Source organism: Podarcis pityusensis, assembly GCF_964106645.2.
Source record: "Podarcis pityusensis genome assembly, chromosome: 2".
In the NCBI taxonomy this organism is placed as follows: Eukaryota; Metazoa; Chordata; class Lepidosauria; order Squamata; family Lacertidae; genus Podarcis; species Podarcis pityusensis.
The window spans coordinates 111,328,934-111,352,152 of record NC_138029.1 but is presented as its reverse complement, the minus strand read 5'-3'; the positions used below and the strand labels follow the sequence as shown (position 1 = coordinate 111,352,152).

The 23,219-nt window shown below is 43.3% G+C and overlaps 1 protein-coding gene and 1 long non-coding RNA gene across 3 annotated transcripts in view; both read left to right on the top strand.

The window, feature by feature from the left end:
- The window catches only part of LOC308470025 (C-type lectin domain family 2 member E-like), a 41,317-nt gene extending 27,614 nt beyond the window's left edge, over positions 1-13,703 (top strand). Inside the window, exons 7-8 of the mRNA XM_080993239.1 lie at positions 11,898-12,074; positions 12,729-13,703. Of these exons, the coding sequence (XP_080849365.1) occupies positions 11,898-12,063 (166 nt within the window). The 3' untranslated portion in view covers positions 12,064-12,074; positions 12,729-13,703. The remainder of the gene's footprint in view (positions 1-11,897; positions 12,075-12,728) is intronic.
- Positions 13,704-17,437: 3,734 nt separating this feature from the next.
- On the top strand, positions 17,438-22,549 carry LOC308470203. 2 transcript variants are annotated; one of them, XR_013982254.1, is made up of 4 exons: positions 17,438-18,413; positions 19,487-19,644; positions 20,591-20,706; positions 21,295-22,549. It is a non-coding gene; the product is annotated as an uncharacterized lncRNA (long non-coding RNA). The 2 variants fall into 2 exon arrangements; XR_013982255.1 differs by having other exon boundaries at positions 17,438-19,644.
- Positions 22,550-23,219: the final 670 nt, after the last annotated feature.

Here is a 23,219-nt window from a genome sequence, read left to right as displayed (position 1 = left end):
TATGAAGATCACCTGCTCTGAGACCCCACAGCTAATTCTCCCCGGCCTCCTCGCTGGCCCAAGCAGGACCAATTCAGCCAGCTAGCCTTAGGGATTATCTGATTGATTTTTGAATTTTATTGTTATTCATGTTTTTATACTGTATTTTATGCTGCTTTTACAATTAAGTGTTTTAAAGTGTTTTAAATTTGTTGTTAGCCACCCTAAGCCCGGTTTTTGAACCGGAAAGGGCAGGGTATAAATTAAAAAAAAAAGAACAACATAGCAAACTGTGGTTCACCCCCCCCCGCCACCTTTTAGCAGCCCTGTTCCCAGCAATGCATGTTCAGAAGCTCCCGCATTGCCTCTGATAGTGTACTGTAGTAGCCAAATTATAGGGGGGGGCAGAGCCCCCCCCCATTTGAGTGGGGGCCGGGGAGCCCCAAAATCAATAGTCATTGCCATTCAAATAGTGGGCGTGTGCCGCATCATGTGTTCGGTAGATTTATTGCTTTATTTTTCGGCACCCAGCCACGCTTCCCCTGCGAGCCTCTGCAGCCTCTGTTTACGTAGTGTGGCTTTCGAGTGGTCGTAAAGCAATTAGCAGAATTACACAGCGTCTGCGTCGAAAGGGCAGTAAACAAGTCCCACACGTTTTTTCTGTCCTAATATCCTTTATTTTCTCAAAAGTAGTGTGTTTACAATCAATAATAGCCATCAGATTCAAGCTGCATGTTCTCTGCGTCCTTCTCTCTCAGCTGAACCAACTGTTTTCGCTTTCCACTCAGCTCACAGCATTCCAAGCTGCTTTCGTCATGTCCTGGCGTACTTCCCTTGTATGCACCTCCTCTCAGGCTTGAGGCACAGAAGGTTAACCCTTCACTACACCCAACATCATGTGATTGATTACCTGCCCCCTTCCATGCAAAAATAGTTTATTCAAGTTGGCACCACTGTTTGGTGGTGATTGTTCTTGGGCACGTTTTCTGTTCGTTTTTAATTAAAGGTGTGCGCACACGGGTACAGAAATGCGTGCGTGCAGGCTCAGAGCGGAAAAGGCCAATGGAGGAAGATAGGGCGAGCGGTCAGGACACAGCCTAGATAACATCCCAGATTCGTATGCTTTGTTTCTCGTCCAACACGTTTAAAACTCTTCCTTTCCTCCATCAACTTAAATAGTAGAGCTATAAATAGGCGCTGCTCCTTCTCTGACAGAGGACACTCTGTGAATAACAGAAGTTATAGCCAGATAGCTTTATTTTATTGCACCTGCTTCACTAGTAGGCACTTTGATTGGAGCATGCACTTTGTAACTACAAGTTTGTGCACACCAGATTCTACTGTGAATTGGAGGCTATTTGAGTACAGATTATCAGGGCGTCATCCTGATGAGGCTGGTCTATTAGCTGTGGGCATCTCATTTTTTATTTTATTTTTCTTTTAGCATGAATTTGGATTTCCAGGCTCCTATATAAAACTGATAATAAAATAAAATAAACCTCCAACACGCACTCACTGGTGCCTGGCTGGGCTGCTTCTGCCTTTGGCTTCTCCCTGCCTCCCTTCTCCGTGGCAATCCTTTTGCATTGCCCAGCCAGCAGCTGAATCGTATGCCCCACTTCCCCTGGCCTTTCTGTTCCTTTCCTGAGTGCAGCCACCCTCAGAAAGCAAGCTTTAATCATGACTTCCGGGTCAGCGCCATCGGTGAATGGCGGAGTTCCTCCGACCGGATGAACGGGCTCCGTGGAAACTGGGTCTTCCCGCCGCGGCGAAGGTGGGGACCTGCTAGAAATCCCAGGCGGAGGAAGCCCGGGAACGTGGGGCTCGGCAGGGCACCAGGAGCGCCCCCTACTCGCGGGGAATCCCATTTAGGGGCTCCGGAGCGAAGTGGGGTGAGAAGCACGGTGCTGCGAACTGACTGCTACTTTCACGGAGTGAAGCCGCACAGACATTGCTGGAGAGCGCTGACTTTTTCCTGTGGACAATTGGATTTAAAACAAGTACCCGTGAGTAGAAACGGAAAATTGGATCAAGAAATTTCTTAATTTGGTATCGAAGCGGGAAGGTTCAAAACAGGAAGTACGCCTTCCACTTTTTGTATATAGACTAAAGCAAAAACTTTGTAAGCTAAAGCCTGGAAAGCTATCAAAAAAGTCTAAATTTCCTTCATTCAGAATTACTGAAACCCCCTAGGAAGCAGGAGAAAAGGGGGGGGGGCTTTGTTTAACCCTAGTAGGAGAGGGAGTGAAGAAGGATAAGTTTCCACCGTCTCTAACCTGGGAACAGGGTGTCAGAGACAGAAACTGTTGGAGAGGTTCATTGACTATGAATGGAATACTTTGACAGATAGCTAAAGAAGAGGAACAAGCTGATTCCAATGTTGCTTTTTGCATTTTAAAGAAACAAAATATCTGAAAAATGAAAGTAACTTTCCTTTGCTGGACTTGCCTAAAAAAAAAAAATGCATACAAATAGAAATTGTCTCCTCTAGAGGCAGCTTGTTAAATTGTTGCTGCAGTATACTTGAGGACCCAACAGCTGTGAGATTAAATTTGTGGGAACAGTCTTTTCTGACCTTGACTAAAGATGAGCTGGGAGGAAGATTGGGTGCTTGCTTTATATAAGACAAATGCCTTGCTGGAACAGATGCACGAGAAGATGGACTTGATGAATGAGAAAATGGATTTGACTGTTGTGGTTAATAACTGAGGACAAACAGGGAACATTGATACAGAAATCATTCATGGACCAACTCATGAATCTGTACTGACTGGGCAAGTGCAGATGACAATGGAGGAGGATGCGGTTGCACCTCAAATAATACAAATGGAGAGACCCGAGGCCCTACAGGAGCATAAGCCGCTGTTATTGAAGATTGAAGTTGGAGTGGGCCAGGGGGCGTTTGGAGCTGAGGAGGTTCCTAACTTTGGAGAGACCTTGAAATATGCTTTTAAATGCTTTTTGGATTATATCGAGGACTGTGGGGAGTGGGACTGTGGGGAATGGGCAGGTTGGATGAAGGGAGATGGAGACAATTTTGGGTTGGAATCCCCCCGAGACCTACTCCTCAACGAGAAAGGAAAGAAATTAAGAAACAGACCAATAAAAGACAAGGAAAAGGGCAAGTATAAACAAGAAGAAGAAGAACTGCAGAAGGGACATGGAAGAGACTTAAGGGCCTCGGACATAAGGCTTCCAGGTTGATGGACTAGATGGAATGGACAGTAAGGACTGACACAATCCAAGACCAGGAAGAAGAGACGCTGGATGAAGATTGGAAGAAAATTTATAAAGGAAACTTTCTATTTAGAATTAGCTTAAAATTAATGAATAGTAGGGAAAATGTTGGAATGAAACTATATAGACTCTAGCAGAAATCAGGAGTTATGTATATTTGAAAACTAAGATTCAAGCTTTAATGTCTTTTAGGGTAAGATAAGGTTAAATAAATTAAGGTAATTTGAATAACAGAATATGGGGAAAGATGGAAAGGATTTGTTGAGTTAACTATTAGGTTAAATTGTTAAGATAATTTTTTTAACAAAAATTGAGAAAGATGGAAAGAATTTGCTGAAATAATTAATTAAACTAGAATACAAAAAGGGAGGTGTGAGGAGGTCAATGAAACAAGCAAATGGAAGTTATAGATATGCAATTTGGGATTTGTGTCTTTTTTCTTTTTATCTTTCTGCTGTATTGTTGTATTGGTTGTTGCGTTTTTTCTTTTTTTATGTATTATAGTGTTGTTGTTTTTCTATAATTCTGAAACTACTAATAAATATTATTCTTAAAAAAAAAGCTTTAATCACAATAATAATTTTATGATTTGTACCCCACACATCTGGCTGGTCCACGCTGGACTGCATCCTAGATCTCGCCCCCTGCTTCCTCCTCCTCCCTCCCTCCACCTGCTCTCAGGGTCCGCAAGTGGTCTGGCCATGTGCTGGCTGAGCAGATTGCTTTGAACCAGCCTTCCTCTTGTTGCAGAGGAGCAAAGGATGCTGCCTTCTGCTGGGTCAGACCACTGCTCCATCTAGCTCAGTACTGTAGGCACTGACTGGCAGTGGCTCCCCAGGATTTCAGGCACAGGTCTTCCAGCCCTACCTAGTGGTGCTGGTACCTTCAGCGTGCCTTCAGCTGCCAGCTAGTATTTGGAAACACTGCTGCCCCCTACTGGGCAGGTGGCCAGTAGCCATTGATAGCCCTCTCCTGCATGAATTTATCCGGTCCTCTTTCAAAGCCATTCACGATGGTAGTCACTGTCTCCTGGGGGATCAAGTGCCATAGTTTAGAGAATGTGCTGTAGAGAAAAGCACTTTCTTTTATACTGTTAACAGAGAAATTTGAGGGCTCCCTTGGACAAAGGCAAAGACACCAGCCAGGAATATCAGAGCAAAACAGCAGCCAGTAGGCTTGGTCTTTATTGTAAACTGTCTTGACAGGACTCCCACTAACTACAAGATGAAGCAAGATGGAAGCCCCAAACAAAAGGCGACCCCAACTTTTATCTGTTCCTAAGCCCCATGCTACACCCCTAAAACTACATCATTGCTACATCATAACTACATCACTGATACATCCCAAAAAAAGGAGGGGTTGAGGCGGTAGCCTGAGTGTCTTGGCACCTGTTTCGTTCCTCCCCTCTCCCTTCTCAAGCGCACATTCCATAGAACAGAGAGAAGTTCACAGTTTCCTGCCCCCAGAGGGGAGGGTTGACTACTGTCTTTTGTTTTAGCCCGTACGATTCCATTTCCAAATGCTGGTTCTTTGTAAGTGAAATGATCCATAGTCTGGCACCATCAACGTTAGTATGTCCGCTCACTCCGGACATGTTGGTAGGCCTGGGGGATTATGGCTGCCCTAGGTCAAGCCGCCTCCCTTTGATAGTCCTTCTTCCAAGGTGCAAAACAAAAGTGGAACGGCACAGATCCGACATACGGTTAAATTTCTATGAATTTATAACAGAAACACTATAGAGGTAGAGATACCTCTATAGGTTTTGAGATACCTTCAATCAAAGCGGAAACATTCTGACACATTCTGAAAAGATTAGTCATGGTTAATTAATTCCGGATATGTTGTATTACAGCTTGTCAAAGTCATTGAGCAAGATAGACAGCGGCCTTGCAGTACCTGCTTGGCTGCCACAAGGGGCGCTGTTCGGTTACATTCATTGGCTAGAGCGCAGCGATTTATTTGAATAGGGAAACAGTCTACCCAGTTTGAGAATAGGGAACGGGTTCCGTACGGGGGCAGACTTCTATGTTTAGGCGCTTCCTTATTTATGGAGGCCCTTACAAAAAAAAGTTTACCAATGGGAGTTGTGTGTGTGTGTGTGTATTCGTGTCGTGCTTGTGGAACTGGGGGGGGGGGGATTCCTGCAACAATCCTAAATCTCCCAACATTCAGCTTCGTTGGATACCCACTGATTCTAGTGTCCTAACAAGAGTGGGAGAAAAGCTTTTCTCTTTCCGCTTTCTTCGTGTCATGCATAATTTTATAAACTTCTATAGATGTACAGCTTATGCACAAAGGTAAAAATTACATTAGCTGCCCTGCTGCCCTTTGCTTCTAGCTCTGTGGAATGTGACACAGAAGGAAATTTGAGGGGGAAAGATTTCACACCTCTCTTATTTTCCATGGCTACTGAGCATGCTCAGACCTCAATAGATCTTTTGGGGGGGGGCTGTCCTCTTCACTTAAATATTTGTTCTTCTGGAAACAAACCTAAATTTTTGATACCTCCCTCTTGTTTCTCATAAAGGTGTCTGGTGCTTCTGCAAGCAAGGGTTGTTTTGCCTGTAAATAAGGTTTTCTATTATCTTTCTGAAGGATGAAAGATCTGCTGGAAGGGGAGCCAAAAATGGTGGAACATGCCAATACCTACGAGAAACCTGTAAACAGAGCAGAGCAAGTTGTGTTTTTACCTCAACAGAACGGAGCTAGTTACAATTTTGCACATTTGGAGATGAGAGAGGAATCTGGTAAGCAAGTTAATTCTGATGCATGAAAAGTATCAAGAAGGAGACTGGAGACAGATTGTAGTTGGTTGGGGGGGGGTTAAAGAGCGAGCTCTTCAGAATCTCTTTTTGCAGAATGCGCAGTCATGTCATTCCATTTTGTAAGCAGGTTTTGGTAGTTTGCAAAATCCTGCCCAGCCTATGTAGCCATAGCGGACGATGGGCCATATTCATGATAGCGTGGCTGAAAATGAACGTGGGCCATTTCAAATGAAACAAATACCGTATTTTTCGCACCATAGGGCGCACCGGACCATAGGGCGCACCCAGTTTTGGGGGGGGAAAATAAAGGGGAAAAAATTATTTCCCCCCCAGGCGCGGGGCTGGGGCAGCTCGAGCTTCCCCCGACCCCAGCCTCCAAACAGGCAGCTCTCTGCAAGCCGTGGGAGCGCTCCTGCTGCTTGCGGAGAGGTCCGCGAAGCCTGGGCGCGCTGAACTCAGCGCGCGCAGGCTTCAACATGCAGGCAAGTCTCCGCAAGCAGCGGGAGCGCTCCCGCTGCTTGCGGAGAGGTCCGCGAAACCTGGGCGCACTGATCTCAGCGCGCGCAGGCTTCGGCATGCTGGCAGGTCTCCGCAAGCAGCGGGAGCGCTCCCGCTGCTTGCGGAGAGGTCCGCGAAGCCTGGGCGCGCTGATCTCAGCGCGCGCAGGCTTCAGCATGCTGGCAGGTCTCCGCAAGCAGCGGGAGCGCTCCCGCTGCTTGCGGAGAGGTCCGCAAAGCCTGGGCGCGCTGATCTCAGCGCGCGCAGGCTTCAGCATGCTGGCAGCTCTCCGCAAGCAGCGGGAGCGCTCCCGCTGCTTGCGGAGAGGTCCGCGAAGCCTGGGCGCGCTGATCTCAGCGCGCGCAGGCTTCAACATGCAGGCAAGTCTCCGCAAGCAGCGGGAGCGCTCCCGCTGCTTGCGGAGAGGTGTGCGAAGCCTGGAGAGCGTGAGGGGTCGGTGCGCACCAACCCCTCTCACTCTCCAGGCTTCAGTGAAAGCCTGCATTCGCACCATAGGACGCACACACATTTCCCCTTCATTTTTGGAGGGGAAAAAGTGCGTCCTATGGTGCGAAAAATACGGTAACGTGCATGGAGTCTTTGTTACCAAATGAAGCAAAGTGGGTCAATGAAAAGTGGATATTAATGAAAAATCACCTGTAGCTGCTGTGATGCTGATGGTGATGTTTAATAATAATAATAATAATAATAATAATAATAATAATAATTACCCCACCCACCTGGCTGGGTTTCCCCAACCACTCTGGGCAGCTCCCAACAGAATATTAAAAACATGATACCAGGTGCTTACAGGAACAGGAACCTAGAACTAGAACCTCGCAGGAAAGACTGCACACCTGGTAAGGACGCTTGAGGTCCTACACCTCTCAGGAGTATTTGGGCATCCTAGAACTGCCTATGATCTGCTTGCATTGCTCATGCCTATGGAGGGAGCCTACGGCAGGAGAACGATGCAGAAACACAGAACTGCCCACTCCCTAAGCCTTGAACACCCATCTCCTCGTTGCTTTTGGCAAGCCCAGTTCCAGCACCACCTGGCCTTGTTGAAAAGCGAGAGGGACAGCAGGGAGGTCTTTGCAGTGAACCAAAGGAAGAGACTGGAGATGCTGCCGGTAAGTTTGCCTCCTTAGGCAAAGCTGTCTTTGATGATGATGATGATCATAAATACCCCGCCCATCTGATTGGGTTTCCCCAGCCACTGGGCGGCTCTCAACAGAATATTAAAAACACAATAAAGCATCAAACATTGAAATCTTCCCTAAACAGGGCTGCCTTCAGATGTCTTCTAAAAGTCAGATAGTTGTATATTTCCTTGACATCTGATGGGAAGGCATTCCACAGGGCAGGTGCCACTACCAAGAAGGCCCTCTGCCTGGTTCCCAGTAACTTTTTAAAAGGCTCTCTGAATACTGTCATTCTGGGAGTTGTTGTTGTTTCTTCACTTCAGAAAAGCTAATGGAATGCAAAGATGCAAATCAGTGGACAGGTGCTTGTATTAACTCCTGGAAATGGAGTTGCAAAAATAAAAATAAAAATGGGCATCTGGGGTGACAGAGAGAGGGTCAGGAAACAGAGAAGGACTTTAACCTGCTGTATATATATGCTACTCCTCAGCTACTGAGGCCCATCCTCATCATCTCGTATGGCTACTTAGGCTGGGCAGGATTTGGCAAACTATGAAAACCTAAAAGGATTGCGGATACATGAAGATTCACCACCACAACCACCCTGGCTGTTAAATAAAACTTTTTTAGCCATTCTTTTGCTTCCAAGACCGAGCAGGCATTGTGGCATAGAATTATATGAACTAGAAACTTTGTTTTTCAAAAAAAGAAAAAGGAAAAAAAGAATGAAATGTGGGATTCTGAAAAAGTTGGATTTTGCACCGAATATCACAAGTCGTAGTTCCACAGCACTGTATTATTCATGCTGTCTTGGCTGCAGTCATTCATTATTGCTTTTGTTCCCTCCATGCCCAGCATAGAAACTGCCCAGCAGTTGCCCAAAGGGCAAATTGGGGGGCTCCCATCTGGCAGTCATGGTGGTTTCTATGCTGGACAACCTCCTCCTCCCCCGTCTTCCTCCCCCATGCCTAGTGCAGATGTGGTTAAGGGAGAGAGGAAGCCACCTGCCCCAATTCCAGCAGCTCACAGTCCATTTATCTGCACACAATTCCTCTTTCCCTATAGCAATCAGGAAAGTGGTTAAACAGAAGGTGGTTTTTAATATAGCTAAGCCTTTTGGTTACAAAGGATATGAAGATTTAAATAAATTGCTGCAGCATGACGACCAGAAAACCAATTGGCAATGACAGGGAAGTCCATATTCACTGCTGCCAGGCCCCATGCAGGGGCATAGCTAGCTCCTCCAGTACCCAGGCGGGGCAAATACAAATATTACCTGGCAAATTAAGATGCTGGAGAGACAATTAGCTATGCTAACAACGCAGGAGATAGAAGCAAAATTGAAATATGCCAACTCCAAATTCCTGAATGCCCCAAAAAATAGATATTGAAATAAGAACAACAAAATTCTGGTATTAGTTTTGTGTGTGTGTGTGCATTTGTTGATGTGGCTATATGTGAAACACCTCTTGTAGGTGAGATCTGTGTTCTTCTTACTTTTTCCCTAGCAATGGTAAATAAAGACCATTATTTGTGTGTGTTAATTTCCTTTCAGGGGGTCACCCTAATAATCGCCATAAAAGAATCTCAATTGAATTCATTATTACCACTACCACCACCATCATCCTCATTCTCCTCCTCATCATCATCACCCCTGTTCTTGCTGTCCTGAGAGGTGAGTTTTCTGCCGGTTTTCTTAGTGCTTTCTTCCAGGTCTGGCCCAGTCATGACCTCTGTCTGCCATCAGCACTTTGGCTTCTAATGGCCAGTTCACACTTAGCAGCAGCAGTTAGGAAAACAGCTGCCTTTGGCTGAATCCATATTATCCATGCTCTTGCCAATGGCTCTCTGGGACTTTGGAGGGGATCTTTCCCAGCTCTACCTGAAGATGCTGGAGATTGAACCCATGCAAAACAGATTCTCTTCCACTGAGCAACAAAGCTCCCCCAAGTTGTGTTACTCCTCTACTGCCACTTCCCTTTCCTCTCTCCAGGAAGCATCTGAATCCAGGAGCCACAATTGCTGCTTATTGGTTCCTTCTTTGCCCTCCCTCCAAGCCAGAGGTTGAAATGTTATGTGCAGATCCCAGTTCAGAGCAGAACTTTCTCTCTCTTGCAGGGGGGAAATCCAACCAGACTTGCCCTGATGTTTTTTTGAGAGCAACATGCCCAGCTGGCTGGATTGTCTATGAAGGAAAGTGTTATTTTTTCTCAGAAGAAGAAAAAAACTGGACATCTGCCCAGAGCTTTTGCAGTTCCCAGGGCTCTTCTCTGGCTGAGATCCAGTGTGAACATGAAAAGGTGAGACCAACAAATGTATAAATGTTTGTGAGAATTATCTCCTGCACAGCACCAAGGATGAGCTATCCTTATGGAAATATAAAGAGAATCTATGATGTAACTTGGCTTTGTCATAGTTTGATGCAAACAAATTATCCATCTTGCAGCCATTATGATCAAGGATAATAGGGATTGTAGATCAATTCCCCAGCAAGTTCCCCATCCCTGCTATATACTCCTCCTTCAGCCACTTTCCTATCCTTCTTGAACTCCTTCCTTCTGCTATCTAAGCCTCTCTTTCTCCAGTCTCACTGCCCAGGTCTCTGTTGGAAGTTCTTGTTCTCCTCCCACGATTGGCATTATTTGAGGTGGAAGACTCATTTGGAGGCACTGTTCTAAGCTGTTTGTGTGTTTTCAACCAAGGTGTTCATGTTCCGGTTCAAGGGCGAAGCTGACCATTGGATTGGCCTTCGGAAGGACCTTGATGATACCTGGAAATGGGCAGATGGGTCAGACTACAATTACACGTGAGTCCTTGTTCTTCTCCAAATTGGGACTAAGGAGTGACCATGCTGGGTACAGTGAGTTGATCCCAAACCTGAATCTGTAACCAAAAATCAGTCGAGAATGTGAACTTCAAGGAATCAGAATTGCACTCAAAGCATAAACCTCTCAGTAACCTTCCTGATATGTTGGGGTTTCTCACCTCTGACACAGAAACCATCCACACTGCCGACAAACTCCAGCTAATGCTCTTGAGCTCCTCTGGTGTGGAGAAAGTCCTTGTCTTCCCACTCTCATAAGACTTAAGGTCAATCAATTAAGCTGAAAGGTAGGAGATTCAGAATGCACTAATGTGTTTCTTCACACATTACAAACTATGGAATCGACTCTCACAAGATGGACAGCTTTAGCAGGGAATTAGACAGTCCCATGGAGAACAAGGCTGTTGATGGGACCTGATGATGAGGCATATGCTGCCTCCAGGAATTCAATATCTCCAGGCAGCGTAGCCTTGAATACAAGTTGCTGTGGAACAATCATTGGGGAAGGTTCTAGTAAAAGCATAAGTATTGTATTGATTTCTGGGTAAACAGTGAAGAGAAAGGAAACAATACAAAATTTCAAGTACAGATCATGTGTCATACAAACAAAGTACAAAAGCACACAGGGTGAAGTTTATCCGTGGATCAGATCTCTCCATAATGTTACAGGTGGTTTGATTAGGGAGGCAGATTTATGAGCATGATCAAGAAACATAAACCAGGTACTCTTAAACTTTCTTAATCTGCTATCTAACAATGCTAGGCTAATCTCCAATAACGCTTTCGCCCAGACCTGTAAGCCAGTCATGCAATGTAATCAAGCCATGCAACACAGGCCCCAAATCATAGAATCATAGAATCATAGAATCATAGAATCATAGAATCATAGAGTTGGAATAGACCACAAGGGCCATCGAGTCCAACCCCCTGCCAAGCAGGAAACACCATCAGAGCACTCCTGACATATGGTTGTCAAGCCTCTGCTTAAAGACCTCCAAAGAAGGAGACTCCACCACACTCCTTGGCAGCAAATTCCACTGTCAAACAGCTCTTACTGTCAGGAAGTTCTTCCTAAATCAATGGATTCAAGTTACAAGAAAGAAGATTCGGACTAAATCTCAGGAAGAACTTTCTGACAGTAAGAGCTGTTTGACAGTCAGACTCCCTTGGGATGTTGTGGACTCTCCTTTATCGGAGGTTTTTAAATAGAGGTTGGATGGCCACCAGTCAAGGGTTCTTTAGCTGTGATGAGCACAATGGGACTTGCTTCTGAGTAGACATGGCTAGAGGATTACACCATAAGTCTCTGATATGGAAAGTTATGAAAGGATCGGGAACTAAGCTCCCATTTCTAATGGATCTGATTCTTGGCTACATAGTTTATGACACTGTCCCACCCATACAAGACAGAGCAACCAACCTTGCTTGCCCTTTCTTCTTGTGTTGCAGGTTGGTGGTGAAAGGAAGCAAAAACTGTGCCTATCTAAGCAAGGAGTTTGTCATTCCCTCCCGTTGCAACATACCAAAAAAGTGGATCTGCAGTCACCCTGATGCGCATGTGAGGAATGAAAACTCTACAGCAGGAAAAGTCATATGCCAAGAGGAATTATGGTAAGTCCCAGGGATGTAAGAAATCGGCAATTTCCATTCTGGCCCATTTTAATCACAATCAGCACTATTTCCACTCTGCTGCAGTTTGATTTCCTTCTAATGCTACAATATTCATCTCACTGTCTACTATTTAACATCGTTTGTGCAACTTGCATTTATTTCTGTGTAAAGGAAACCTCAAAACAATGTAAGAAAATATTTAATGACATGCCATTTGTGGACATCAAGACGGCAACAACAATCAGGTGAACAAATACTGATTGTATTCACTTGATTCTTTGACCACAGAGCTGCCACCATTTCTGCCTGCTTTTCTGTTTTTTGTCACAATTCTCTGACATCCCTGGTGTGTGTCGGGAGACTACACAAAGGAGTGTTCACAGAGGAGTGTTTTGTATGTAGCTTGTTCACAGCTTCATACAAAACCTCAATCTGAACTAGGCTTCAGTGCCTGCACACTTTCAACATGATCTTTGCACAACAAGTTGTCTTACTTTATAATGAATCTTGAAATCTGTCACCAAGAAGAGAATGGAAAATCATAAGCAGGGACACTGGGCTTCTACAATGAAACTAGCCATTTGCTAACTAAGTGGAGAGGGCACAAGTTGGTGATTCATGGATTTATGCCATTCTGCAGAATTCCATCAATTTTTTCTTCCATTTCAGATTATTAGAGTTGTGAAGAAGACCACCTACACAAAAGTTGACTTGGTGCAGGCTCAATACAAGACAAATGTGCAACTCTGCTCTGGTGGCTTACCACAGGAAATTGTCATGTGATCATTGCTATAGGATGTTACAATGGCCACAAGCATAGGTGGCTTTCAAAATGGTTCAAAGAGCACAGGCATATTGACAGCTATTAACAAGGCAACTAGGGACTGGACCACCCCATTCAGAGGCAGGTGTACAACTTGGTTTTTATTAGGGAAATCTGGCTGGAGACTCAAGAGTACATTATACTGACCCAGACTGGCAGCTCTCATGTTTCTGGCATACATTATTGTGCGACACAGTTGGGGATCCTGGGCAAAATATTATCCGACTCCTTTCATTTCACCTGGCATTGTTCAGTGGCTCATCATAGCCAGACGAAGTGTCCACTAGTGCCATCATTTCTGCCATCTGTATTCTGCCAGAAATTGTTACTTTAATATGGAATGCATGGCTCATCTATGGCTGCCAGCTTCTCTGATGGGCTCACAGGGCTCCCTGGTCCCTTGCCAGCACTTGGCACTTTAAGTAGGCCCCAGTCCACACCAGCCAGGCAATGGGTGCTGAAGAGGCCTCCTGTGGATGTTTCGTGAAGGCTCAACCCAGGGCTGGATTAACCTGCAGGGACTGACTTGTTTCTCTCCATCTGGCTTGGGGCCTGACAGGCTCCATAAAGGAGTGCTGCTGGGCAGAGAGGGCTCCATTTTTGTTTTTGTTTAAAATTGCTTTTATTTTTATTTTTTGCTTTTATTTTTAAATTGTGATTGATATTAATGCTGTATTCTTAGTTTTAGATTTTATGATTTATGTGGAAATGGTTTTCCATTTGATTGTGTACATTTTGTTGTGTTTTATTTATTGTTTATTACTTTTGTTATGTTGGTAATTGTGTAAATGTTCTCATGTTGTAAGCTGCCTTGAACATTGTTTTAACCCCAAGCAAACTAAGCATGTAGTTAGGACAACAAGGGAAGTGGGGAGCACAACAGAAATTTTCCGTTGCCAGAAGCAGATGTGTTCTGCTGATGTTCCCTTTCCCCAGAAGTAGATCACAGCTTCCCACAGCTCAGTCGCTCTGAGAAACAGGATGCTGGAGGAGATGGGTCTTTGTTTTGGTCCAGCAGGGCTCTTCTTAGGTGCTGTACTGATTTAATAGGTGCACCTGTTCTCCTACTATGCTGCTGGGTGCTGAATTTGTGCTTCATACGTAGCTATATTTTTCCAACTGGCAAAGCCGGGTACCTTGTTCTGCTGCGAACAGTACTGCTGGTCTATAGCCACATAGAGATACAGTGGTACCTCGGGTTAAATACTTAATTCGTTCCGGAGGTCCGTTCTTAACCTGAAACTGTTCTTAACCTGAAGCACCACTTTAGCTAATGGGGCCTCCTGCTGCCGCGGCACAATTTCTGTTCTCATCCTGAAGCAAAGTTCTTAACCTGAAGCACTATTTCTGTAACCTGAAGCGTATGTAACCTGAAGCCTATGTAACCTGAGGTACCACTGTAGTATATAGAGACTATCAATAAATGGGCTTCCCAATTGGATTTTACCTAAGTTTTAACTCAAACAAAATTCACTGTCTCATTGACCCTGATCTTGAGAGACCATTGATCGGAGAGCTTTTCTTATATTCCCTAGGGAAGACCTTCTGAAGCAGTGTTGCTACTGTTAAGTCCCAGCAACGAAAGGTGTTCCATTCTAAGACTGGGTGTCAATATTTAACTCGAAAATTCAATATCTCAAAAGACACCTATAAAACAATGAACAAATGTATTGTAGATTGAATCAATCAGTTAAAAGGCACAAGGTTAATCAAATAAAAATGGGTTACTGGTCCTCAAGAATACCAGATGGCAAATCCCCAGTCCCCAAAACTAAGGGGGTTACAGGATGCCAGCAAGTGCAGTTTCTGGCAATGTAGTTGCCTGGATAGTCTTCAGACCGATGCATCCTTCTTTTATTTTAGAAAATTAAACTTAAACTACAAAGGGTAGACATGCTAGAGGTTTACAAAACATGAACAGTATGGAGAGACTAGAAAGGTGTTTGTTTCTTCCCCTCCTTTGCATAATACTCCAACCTTGAAGTCGCCTAATAAAAATAATTTGAAGCAGGAGAGGCAAATGGAAGTATTATTTTCCTTCACGTATTACGGAATGGGTTCAGTGATGGAATAAAGGCTTTGCCTGCAGAAGGATCCCATTCATTTTTTAAATAAATAAATAAAAAAGATTTTCAATTGTATACCTTTCAGTAATTTTACAATCATTTTAACATTTTGAAATTCACCTTCCTTCCCCTCCTTCTGCGGATCCTTAAATTTATTTTTTATATTTTCTGCATATTCCAAATTAACTTAACGTAATCATTTATTCATCTACATTAAATGTATACTCTTATTGAGCTACAGGTTATTATAATAATCCTGCCAGTGTTCTTATCTGTTTACACTTTGAAATTATTCAATAAACCTTTTCCATTCTTTTATTTAAAAAGTTTGGTATCTTGATTTCTTATATTTCTGGTAAGTTTCGCCATTTCTGTGTATTCCATAAGTTTTTGTATCCATTCTTCTTTTGTTAGGACTTTCACACTTTAAAGCTCCATGTTCCTTCTTTTGCCCTGGAGATTTCCCCATGAAAACCTGCTCTTTAAAGCTCAATCGGTGCAAACAGCAGCCCACAGAAAAACCAAATTGATGTTTGTTGTGTTTTAGTTTAAAGAGGGGTTTTTTTGTGGGGAAGCTCCAGGGCAATAAAAGAGCACTCAGATATGGAGCTTTAAAGTGTGGAAATGTGCCTGGAAAGCAGGGGGAGGGACAGGTAAGTGTGGATAAGCCCACATATCTGTAAAAAGGTTTGAGGACCCCTCCAGGCAGGTATTTTACTGTGGATGTATTCAGCAGCATGTTATTGACACAAGAATAATGCATCTGTGGTGGATTTATTCTGCTGGTTTTGTAATGTATCCCCAATTCTACCACATTACTGCTGTCTGGAGTGCAACAAAAGCAGGGCACACACATACAAATTCTCTCTCTCTCTCTCTCTCTCTCTCACACACACACACACACACACAATCCAGAACTTCTGTGACATGAAAAATATGGAATTTCAGCCGGAAGACACAGGATAGGAACAGATTGGAAATGAAACAGTGTAGCAAGCAACAACAAAAAAGCACCCTCTGCAGGAACAAACAAAACTGAAAGTTGGATTCTTTATGAGCGGCATCAGGAGCATAAATAATCATGAGTGAGCAGTAGAAATGACATCTTCAGGGGGCCAACAACTTGAAGTATGTTGAAGCGAAGGACGTGAGGCAGGAGTTGGTAATGCAGGTGAGCTGTGCATAAGCAAGCTGCCAGCTAGCTCTGCTGAGGCTCTTTTTATTAGCACAATATGCAAAACCAGTCAAATACATTTTGGACTGTGCCCTTTACATCTTCCAATCACGAGATTGTGGAGTGGTACAAAGTTATTTTGGCATCTGTTTCCACTGCATCATTTCCCCCTTGAACAATGTATAGCGAAGGAGACAAAGGTCACAGACAGGGCACAGCGGACCACTCAGAGAACAAAGGTTAGATAGAGGGCATGATGTTCAGACAGCTGTGACTTTGTCTGCGGGTGGAAGTGTGCTCCACACCCAGCGGTCACTCCTTCATATGTTCCTGTTGATTGGTCCCAGTCAAGAACTTTGCAGCCATGTTCTGAACATGCATATGGCTCTGATGTTTTCAAAACTAGCCCCAGGTATAATGTGTCAATTACCAGCGAGTATCGGTGTTCGGTTTGAGACATTAGAAGTCTTCCTCCACCTGCATCCTAATCACCTGGCAACTTGCATCATTGCAATAAACTCTGGGCATAAGTGTGGGGCTGCTAAGCAGGAGAGGAAGTCAGGAGTGATTGTGTCAGCTGTCCAGGCCAGTGTTTTTATGGCACCAGACAGATCAGCTGGGAAATCACCCAGAGCAATCTGGAAATCCACCAGATTGACCAGTCTCTGAGGGCAGGCAATATTGTATAAACTGCCCTGCTTTGGGTGAAGCTAACATATCTGGTGAGACTGGTGAGACAGTGGAGAGAGTATGGCAGTGATGGGAAACCAATTCATGAACCAAGAGCTTATATATTGACCACTAATAATGAAATGTATGTTGCAGATATTTTCCCACATTTATTGTGTTTTTTTGTGTGATATACAAATGACATGAGAAGACTTGGTATACTTATTTGTATAACATTATTCTTGTTTATAAAACCCAATAAATAAAAAAATACTACGGCAGAATGTCATAGCTTCGATTCAGAGAGAATTAGGTTTTCATAATTGCAAACAGAATTCTGTACTAAGAATCTTAGGTTTGATCCATTATCCTTTATAATTTGTGTTTTTCTACTGCATTCAATATTTTAGTTATGCACTGTATAAAAAAGTAATTGATTTGATGTAAGTGGATCTTCTATCTATATTAGCTGAATTGCTAGCCTTTTCTTAAAAAAATGAGAGATCTCTTTTGGATCTCCTTTGGAACTGTACAAAAGCTTGTGTCAATTAAAACTGGTCTGTAGCTACTGAATCTTGCATTGTGAATGTCATATTTAAATAAAACACTTTAAGTGTAACCCCCCCCAAAAAAACCCCCTCATAATTCATAACGTCACACCAGCATCAGTTGCAACCTCTTTACACCAAAAAGCATAGTTCTTTTATCAACTTTTAATCCTTACAGATGACCATAAGTATACACAGGGCCTTCGCGTTGCTCTTGGAACTGCCTGCGCTGTGATTTTCCTCCTCACTCTGGCTGTAGTAAGGCTGAAAGTTTTGGGTGAGTAACTGCATGCTTAATGTTGGTTTCCCCAAGAATATTTGCAATCCTGTGCAAGTCACCCCCCGTTGAACTTAGTAGCGTTTGCTCCCAGGTGGGAATAGGATTGCAGCCTGAGAGTGTGAATACAGATAATGTTTCCTGGCACAGTCCAGTAAAAGTTGGCCACCCTGGAGTCATCCTGGAAGGCTACTGTTACTCTGCTTTTCGCCAAAGGCACCTTGGCAGCTGGTGAATAAAAAATAGTGTGGGCATTTAAAAAAATATTTATTTATTTGAGAAAAGATAAATTATGCATCAAATAAGCCCCAGTTCTGTGCTCTGAATAAACTGTGGGGAATTGTATTTCTTATTTTGCAACCCTAATGGTTAGCCCTATTTTCCACCTCTGTATTTTAATTAAAATAATGAACATTATTTAATATTCCTATTAATACTCTTTGATGCCCTGCTTGTTTAGCCCCAGTCATTGTGAGCAGCAGGATTCTTCATCATTTGATGACAGGTTACAGGGTGCCAAATATATGTATCCTTCCTGAATTACATTTGCTATGTAACAAAACAAAATGGCTATGTTTCTTTTCCTGTGCAAGAAAAACAGACTGTATCCCAACAGTTGCCCATAGCATCTTTTAAAACTAGAGCTGATATTCAGGACCAAATGCAACACTATAAAATGTATTTAGTTTTGCAGCCTAAACAAACACCAGAGGACACCAGCAGCAGCAGCACTGACTCTGAATTTAAGCTACAGCTGAAACGCTATATGTGCAGCTCTCTAAGCCAGAGCGGAACAGGTAACCTCAGCCACTCATGGATGACTCATGCTTTGTGTATGTGTACCAGAAACACTGTCTGGATGTCAGTCACTTCCATCTTCCGAATCAGATTTACTATTAAAACACCATTTAAAAGTTTTACTTTTAAAATGACACAGAATTCAGATGTATTGACTTCCACATCCTCCTAGAAGGGCTGCTCAAATTAATTCTCAGCCTAAGTGATTATGCTGTGGTTCGCAAATGTCTTTTCATATCTCTGTAATGAAAAGAACCTTGCAGGCTTCATTAACCTGCAAACCCTGAGAAGGACCAGGATAGCCAGATGAAGAACTGGAACTGAGGCATGTTGAAACTGTTGATGCAAGCAAAACATGATATTATATAGAAAGGAAAATTCCTGGATTCCAAGATCCAAGTTTGGGGCAAAGTAAAGTGTGGAAATATAGACTGTTAGACCTTTAAAATATGTCTTTCCAATTGTGTTCCAAAAAAAGTACCATCTTCCCTCAGCATAGGGAAAGATCCCACATTTAGTACTTTAAAAAATGGTTTACTTACAAACCCTTCAAAGGTCAGGTTCATGTTCTTTTCCATACATCACTCAGAAAGGTTGCACAGGCAGTAAAACTTAGTTTAGTTCCAAAGTGGTAGAAGTTCATAAATTAGGAGCACAAGATTGGCTTGTGAGTGTCATGCAGCCAGGCTAGAGCAACCAGCTTAGCCTCTTCACACGCTGAGTTCATCAGTAGTGGCATAGCTTAGGGAGGGCCAGAGGGGTGTTGGCCCCGGGTACATTTCCTCCTCATGAAAACTTGCAGCATCACCAAGGCAGCATAAAGTCAGGTTTCCATGTAGTTTCCTCTCAAAAGAGATGGAAATGCTTAACTAGTATCTGAGACCATTTGGGATTCTACACGTTACTCAAAACTCCTGGGAAGTTTATTTACTGAAATAAATAAAGCTCCCCTTTGCAATGAGACATTTTGTAATATGCAATAAATTCTCAGATTCTCCCATGAGGGGGGAAATAAGAGCATCCATTTATGCATGGAAATATTCTGCCTCTTGCTTTCCCTCTCTACCACTAGAGGATGCCCCAAACTGCAAAATATGCCCCAATGACTGGGAACTGCACAGGAACACCTGCTACTGGATCTCTCAAGGGCAAAAAACCTGGACCGAGAGCCAAGATGACTGCAAAGGAAAGAACTCCACCCTGCTTGTGATTCAGGACCAGCAGGAGATGGTAAATATACAACTTATGAGAAAAGTCTAGCCAACAGGGATCCAGTTGAAGAAAAGTCCACAAGAGACTTCTGGCCAGGGATGTGGGACCTGTGGTCCTTCAGTTGTTGGACTTCAGCTCCAACAAGTCCTAACCATCCGTCAGGATGCTTTATTCCTCAACAGCACATGTAACTTTGCTCAATGACATTTGTATAGATCTTGTAAGTGTTCAGAGGGCTTTACATGCATGATCCAATTGTAATCCTTATAGCAACCTTTTTAAATGCTCAGTATTATTATGTTCCGTAGTGCATTTGGAAGACTAGAGGCTCAGAGAGTAGCTTGCCTAAGGCCACCTAGTATGTTCATGTTATGGCAGAGGTGAAATTTGAAATATGGACTTCCTGGTTCAGATTTCATTCTCTTCACCCTCCAATGGTGTGTATAAAAAGTAGCAAAAAAATGCACTTAAATTGCAATCCATCCATCCAATCCCTTGAGCCTTGCTGTCAATCCTGCCTTGGCCTAAAAGCTGCTTTAGCCAGCCACTGCTGAAACCAGATACACATCTCCACAATATTAAATACACATTAGTTAAAATGCATGCAAATTTGTACAGAAGGTGCTTATACGCACATACAGAAGTAGGGGACCCCCTCCTTTACTCAGCTAAAAAGATTTCCACTCGGGTCAGTTGAAGATGGCCAAGGAGCAGGATGTGGAGCAATGAAGAGCTCCATAGAAATGAAGCTGATGGAACTGAGCATGAACTGTTGATTCAATGGTCAGAATGGCAACATCCAGTGCTATTTTTCTAGAAAAAGAGGTGCCAGAACTCACCATGAAGACCTCCCTTGTTTTCTTATAATGGTAACGGTGACCACCTGAGAGGTGCCAGAACTGAGTTCTGGCAAGTTCCAGCTGAAAGAAAAGCCCTGGCAACACCCTTGTCTGTTCCATTATAGGTAATCATAAAGATTTTGACAAAGGAAACCTCGTATTGGTTGGGACTCAAAGCAGCCAGACTCTCTGAAGAGTGGACCTGGGAATGGGTTGATGGATCCCCCTTCAAGGGAGAACTGTGAGTAGTTCCAGGTGTGCACAGATAATTTCTGTAATTTTTTATTTTTTATTGATTTGCATGCTAGCAAAGAAGCATAGACCTAGTGATGTAAATAAAGCACAGAAATGAAAAAAGTGGGAGGCCTTAACTACAACCTTCAAATCAACGCATACACAAAGGCTGAACTACCAATATAAATAAAAGAGATGCCTTTACTGATGCCAAGGTATAAGTTTCCATCTGTCCCAAGAGGCGTCTGGTAACATCTGTTCGGATTATTTTTATTTATTAAATATATACCCACAGGTCTCAGTACAGTTACAACTTAAAATCACAATATGAAAACACAAAATACATTTTTATAAAAGCAGCCCAAGAGCCCCCCCCCCCCTTCTCCCCAATACCTGTTAAAAGGGCATTGGATGTCAATCAGCTTCATGTCAGTCAGCTGAGGATAAATAGCTCACCTCTTGGCATGAAGGGAAAGGTTTTGATGTGAGAATGAAAACAGTATCCTGATACTGAATGACACAGTCTTCTCTCTCTCGTGTTTTTTTTGTTGTTTTTTTTTAAAAGCAACAACAAATTGTTTCCTTTATTTTGCAGGTTTACAGTATCGGACCCTGCTAAAGTAAACAGCTGTGGGTTGATAAGGCGAAACAGTGTTAATTCTAACGCTTGTAGTACTTTATCTAATTGGATGTGCATGAAAGCAGCTTTCCCAATATAAGCACAAAATGGGGCCAAGTGCTGGAAGTAAGAAACCATCTCTTTCTGAACAATGAGTTGGCCACTGACTTCTTGTGCAGCTTGCAAGATCACCTACAGCCCAGAATAGTCTGCAGTTGCCAGGATGCTCCTTAACCGACTTATGGCAGGAAGCCAAAAGCCCTAGTAATAATTTGTGTATTATGGGTAATGTTTTATGCCCCAAATGGGCAACTGTCATAAAATCCCAACCTTTGCTAGTGTATTGGAACAAAAGCAGCCAGTTTGTCAGTTCCCTTGAGTTCCTTTTCATTGATTTATATTAATATACTATTATAATGCAATTAGCGGTAAGTGAAGAATCTGTAGCCAAAGGCAAAGGGGAGTTTACCAGATATTAGGTAAAGGTAAAAGGCAAAGGACCCCTGGATGTTTAAGTCCAGTCAAAGGCGACTATGGGGTGTGGCGCTCAACTTACTTTCAGGCCGAGGGAGCCAGTGCTTGTCCACAGACAGCTTTCTGGGTCCTGCCATTTACCTTCCCATCGCAGCAGTACCTATTTATCTACTTGCACTGGTGTGCTTTCAAACTGCTATGTTGGCAGGAGCTGGGACAGAGCAATGGGACCTCACTCAGTCTGAACCGCCGACCTTCTGATTGGCAAGCCCAAGAGGCTCAGTGGTTTAGAACACAGCGCCACCAGCCTCTTCACTCAGGGAATGACTAATCTAACAAATGAAGTGATGATTTGCACCCCCATCAGTGCACTGTCTGTTTTTATTTTATGTTTCTTTGGCTGGTAGTCAAAAAGATTGGTAGCATCTTGGGAGATAGATTAAGCCCCCAAATTGTATATCCTGCCGCCCCCCAAGCAGACTGCCCTCCAACTGAAGACTCACTGTGCAAGATTGTTGCGAGGTCCCAGCACATTGAGGCTTTGCAGCCTCAGCTGGTCTTAGATGTTTCCTCCTGTCCTTTCAGGTAATTAATGCAAAGACCCCAAGCAGTTCAGGACATTTCCCCAGGTGACTTCTTTGTCACTGTCTCCGCTGTTATTTATATTAATATTTGATGTTTTGGCACAAAATATAAGGAAAAATGATAGAATACAATAAAAGTGGGGCAGCAAAACTATAAAATAAAAACGTTTGCAGACTTACAGAGCCAGTGTGGTGTAGTGGTTAAGAGCGGTAGTCACGTAATCTGGGAAACCGGGTTCGTGTCTCCGCTCCTCCACATGCAGCTGCTGGGTGACCTTGGGCCAGTCACACTTCTTTGAAGTCTCTCAGCCCCACTCACCTCACAGAGTGTTTGTTGTGGGGGAGGAAGGGAAAGGAGAATGTTAGCCGCTTTGAGACTCCTGAAGGGGAGTGAAAGGCGGGATATCAAATCCAAACTCTTCTTCTTCTTCTTAGTATTACCGTAACTTTAGAACAACCGAGAGAGAGCATACCAGAAGTGATGGAAAAGATAGACAGATTTGGAAAACTAGCTGGTTTCAAATTAAACACAGGAAAAACCAAGATGATGGTTAAATATATGGACAACCAAACAAAAATTGATCTAGAAACCATGTGTGGGTGGAAAGTAGAGGGAAAAAATAAATATCTGGGGATCTGGCTAACAACGAATAATTATAACATTTATCAAGATTTGGTAAAGGTTTGGGAAGAAATAAAGAGAAATTTGGAAATATGGGAAAGAATGAAACGATCGCTACTAGGTAGGATTTCGGCTATGAAAATGAATTTCCTTCCAAAAATGTTATTCTTATTTAAAAATACCCCAATAATTAACTCTCAATGCTTTAAAGAGTGGCAGAA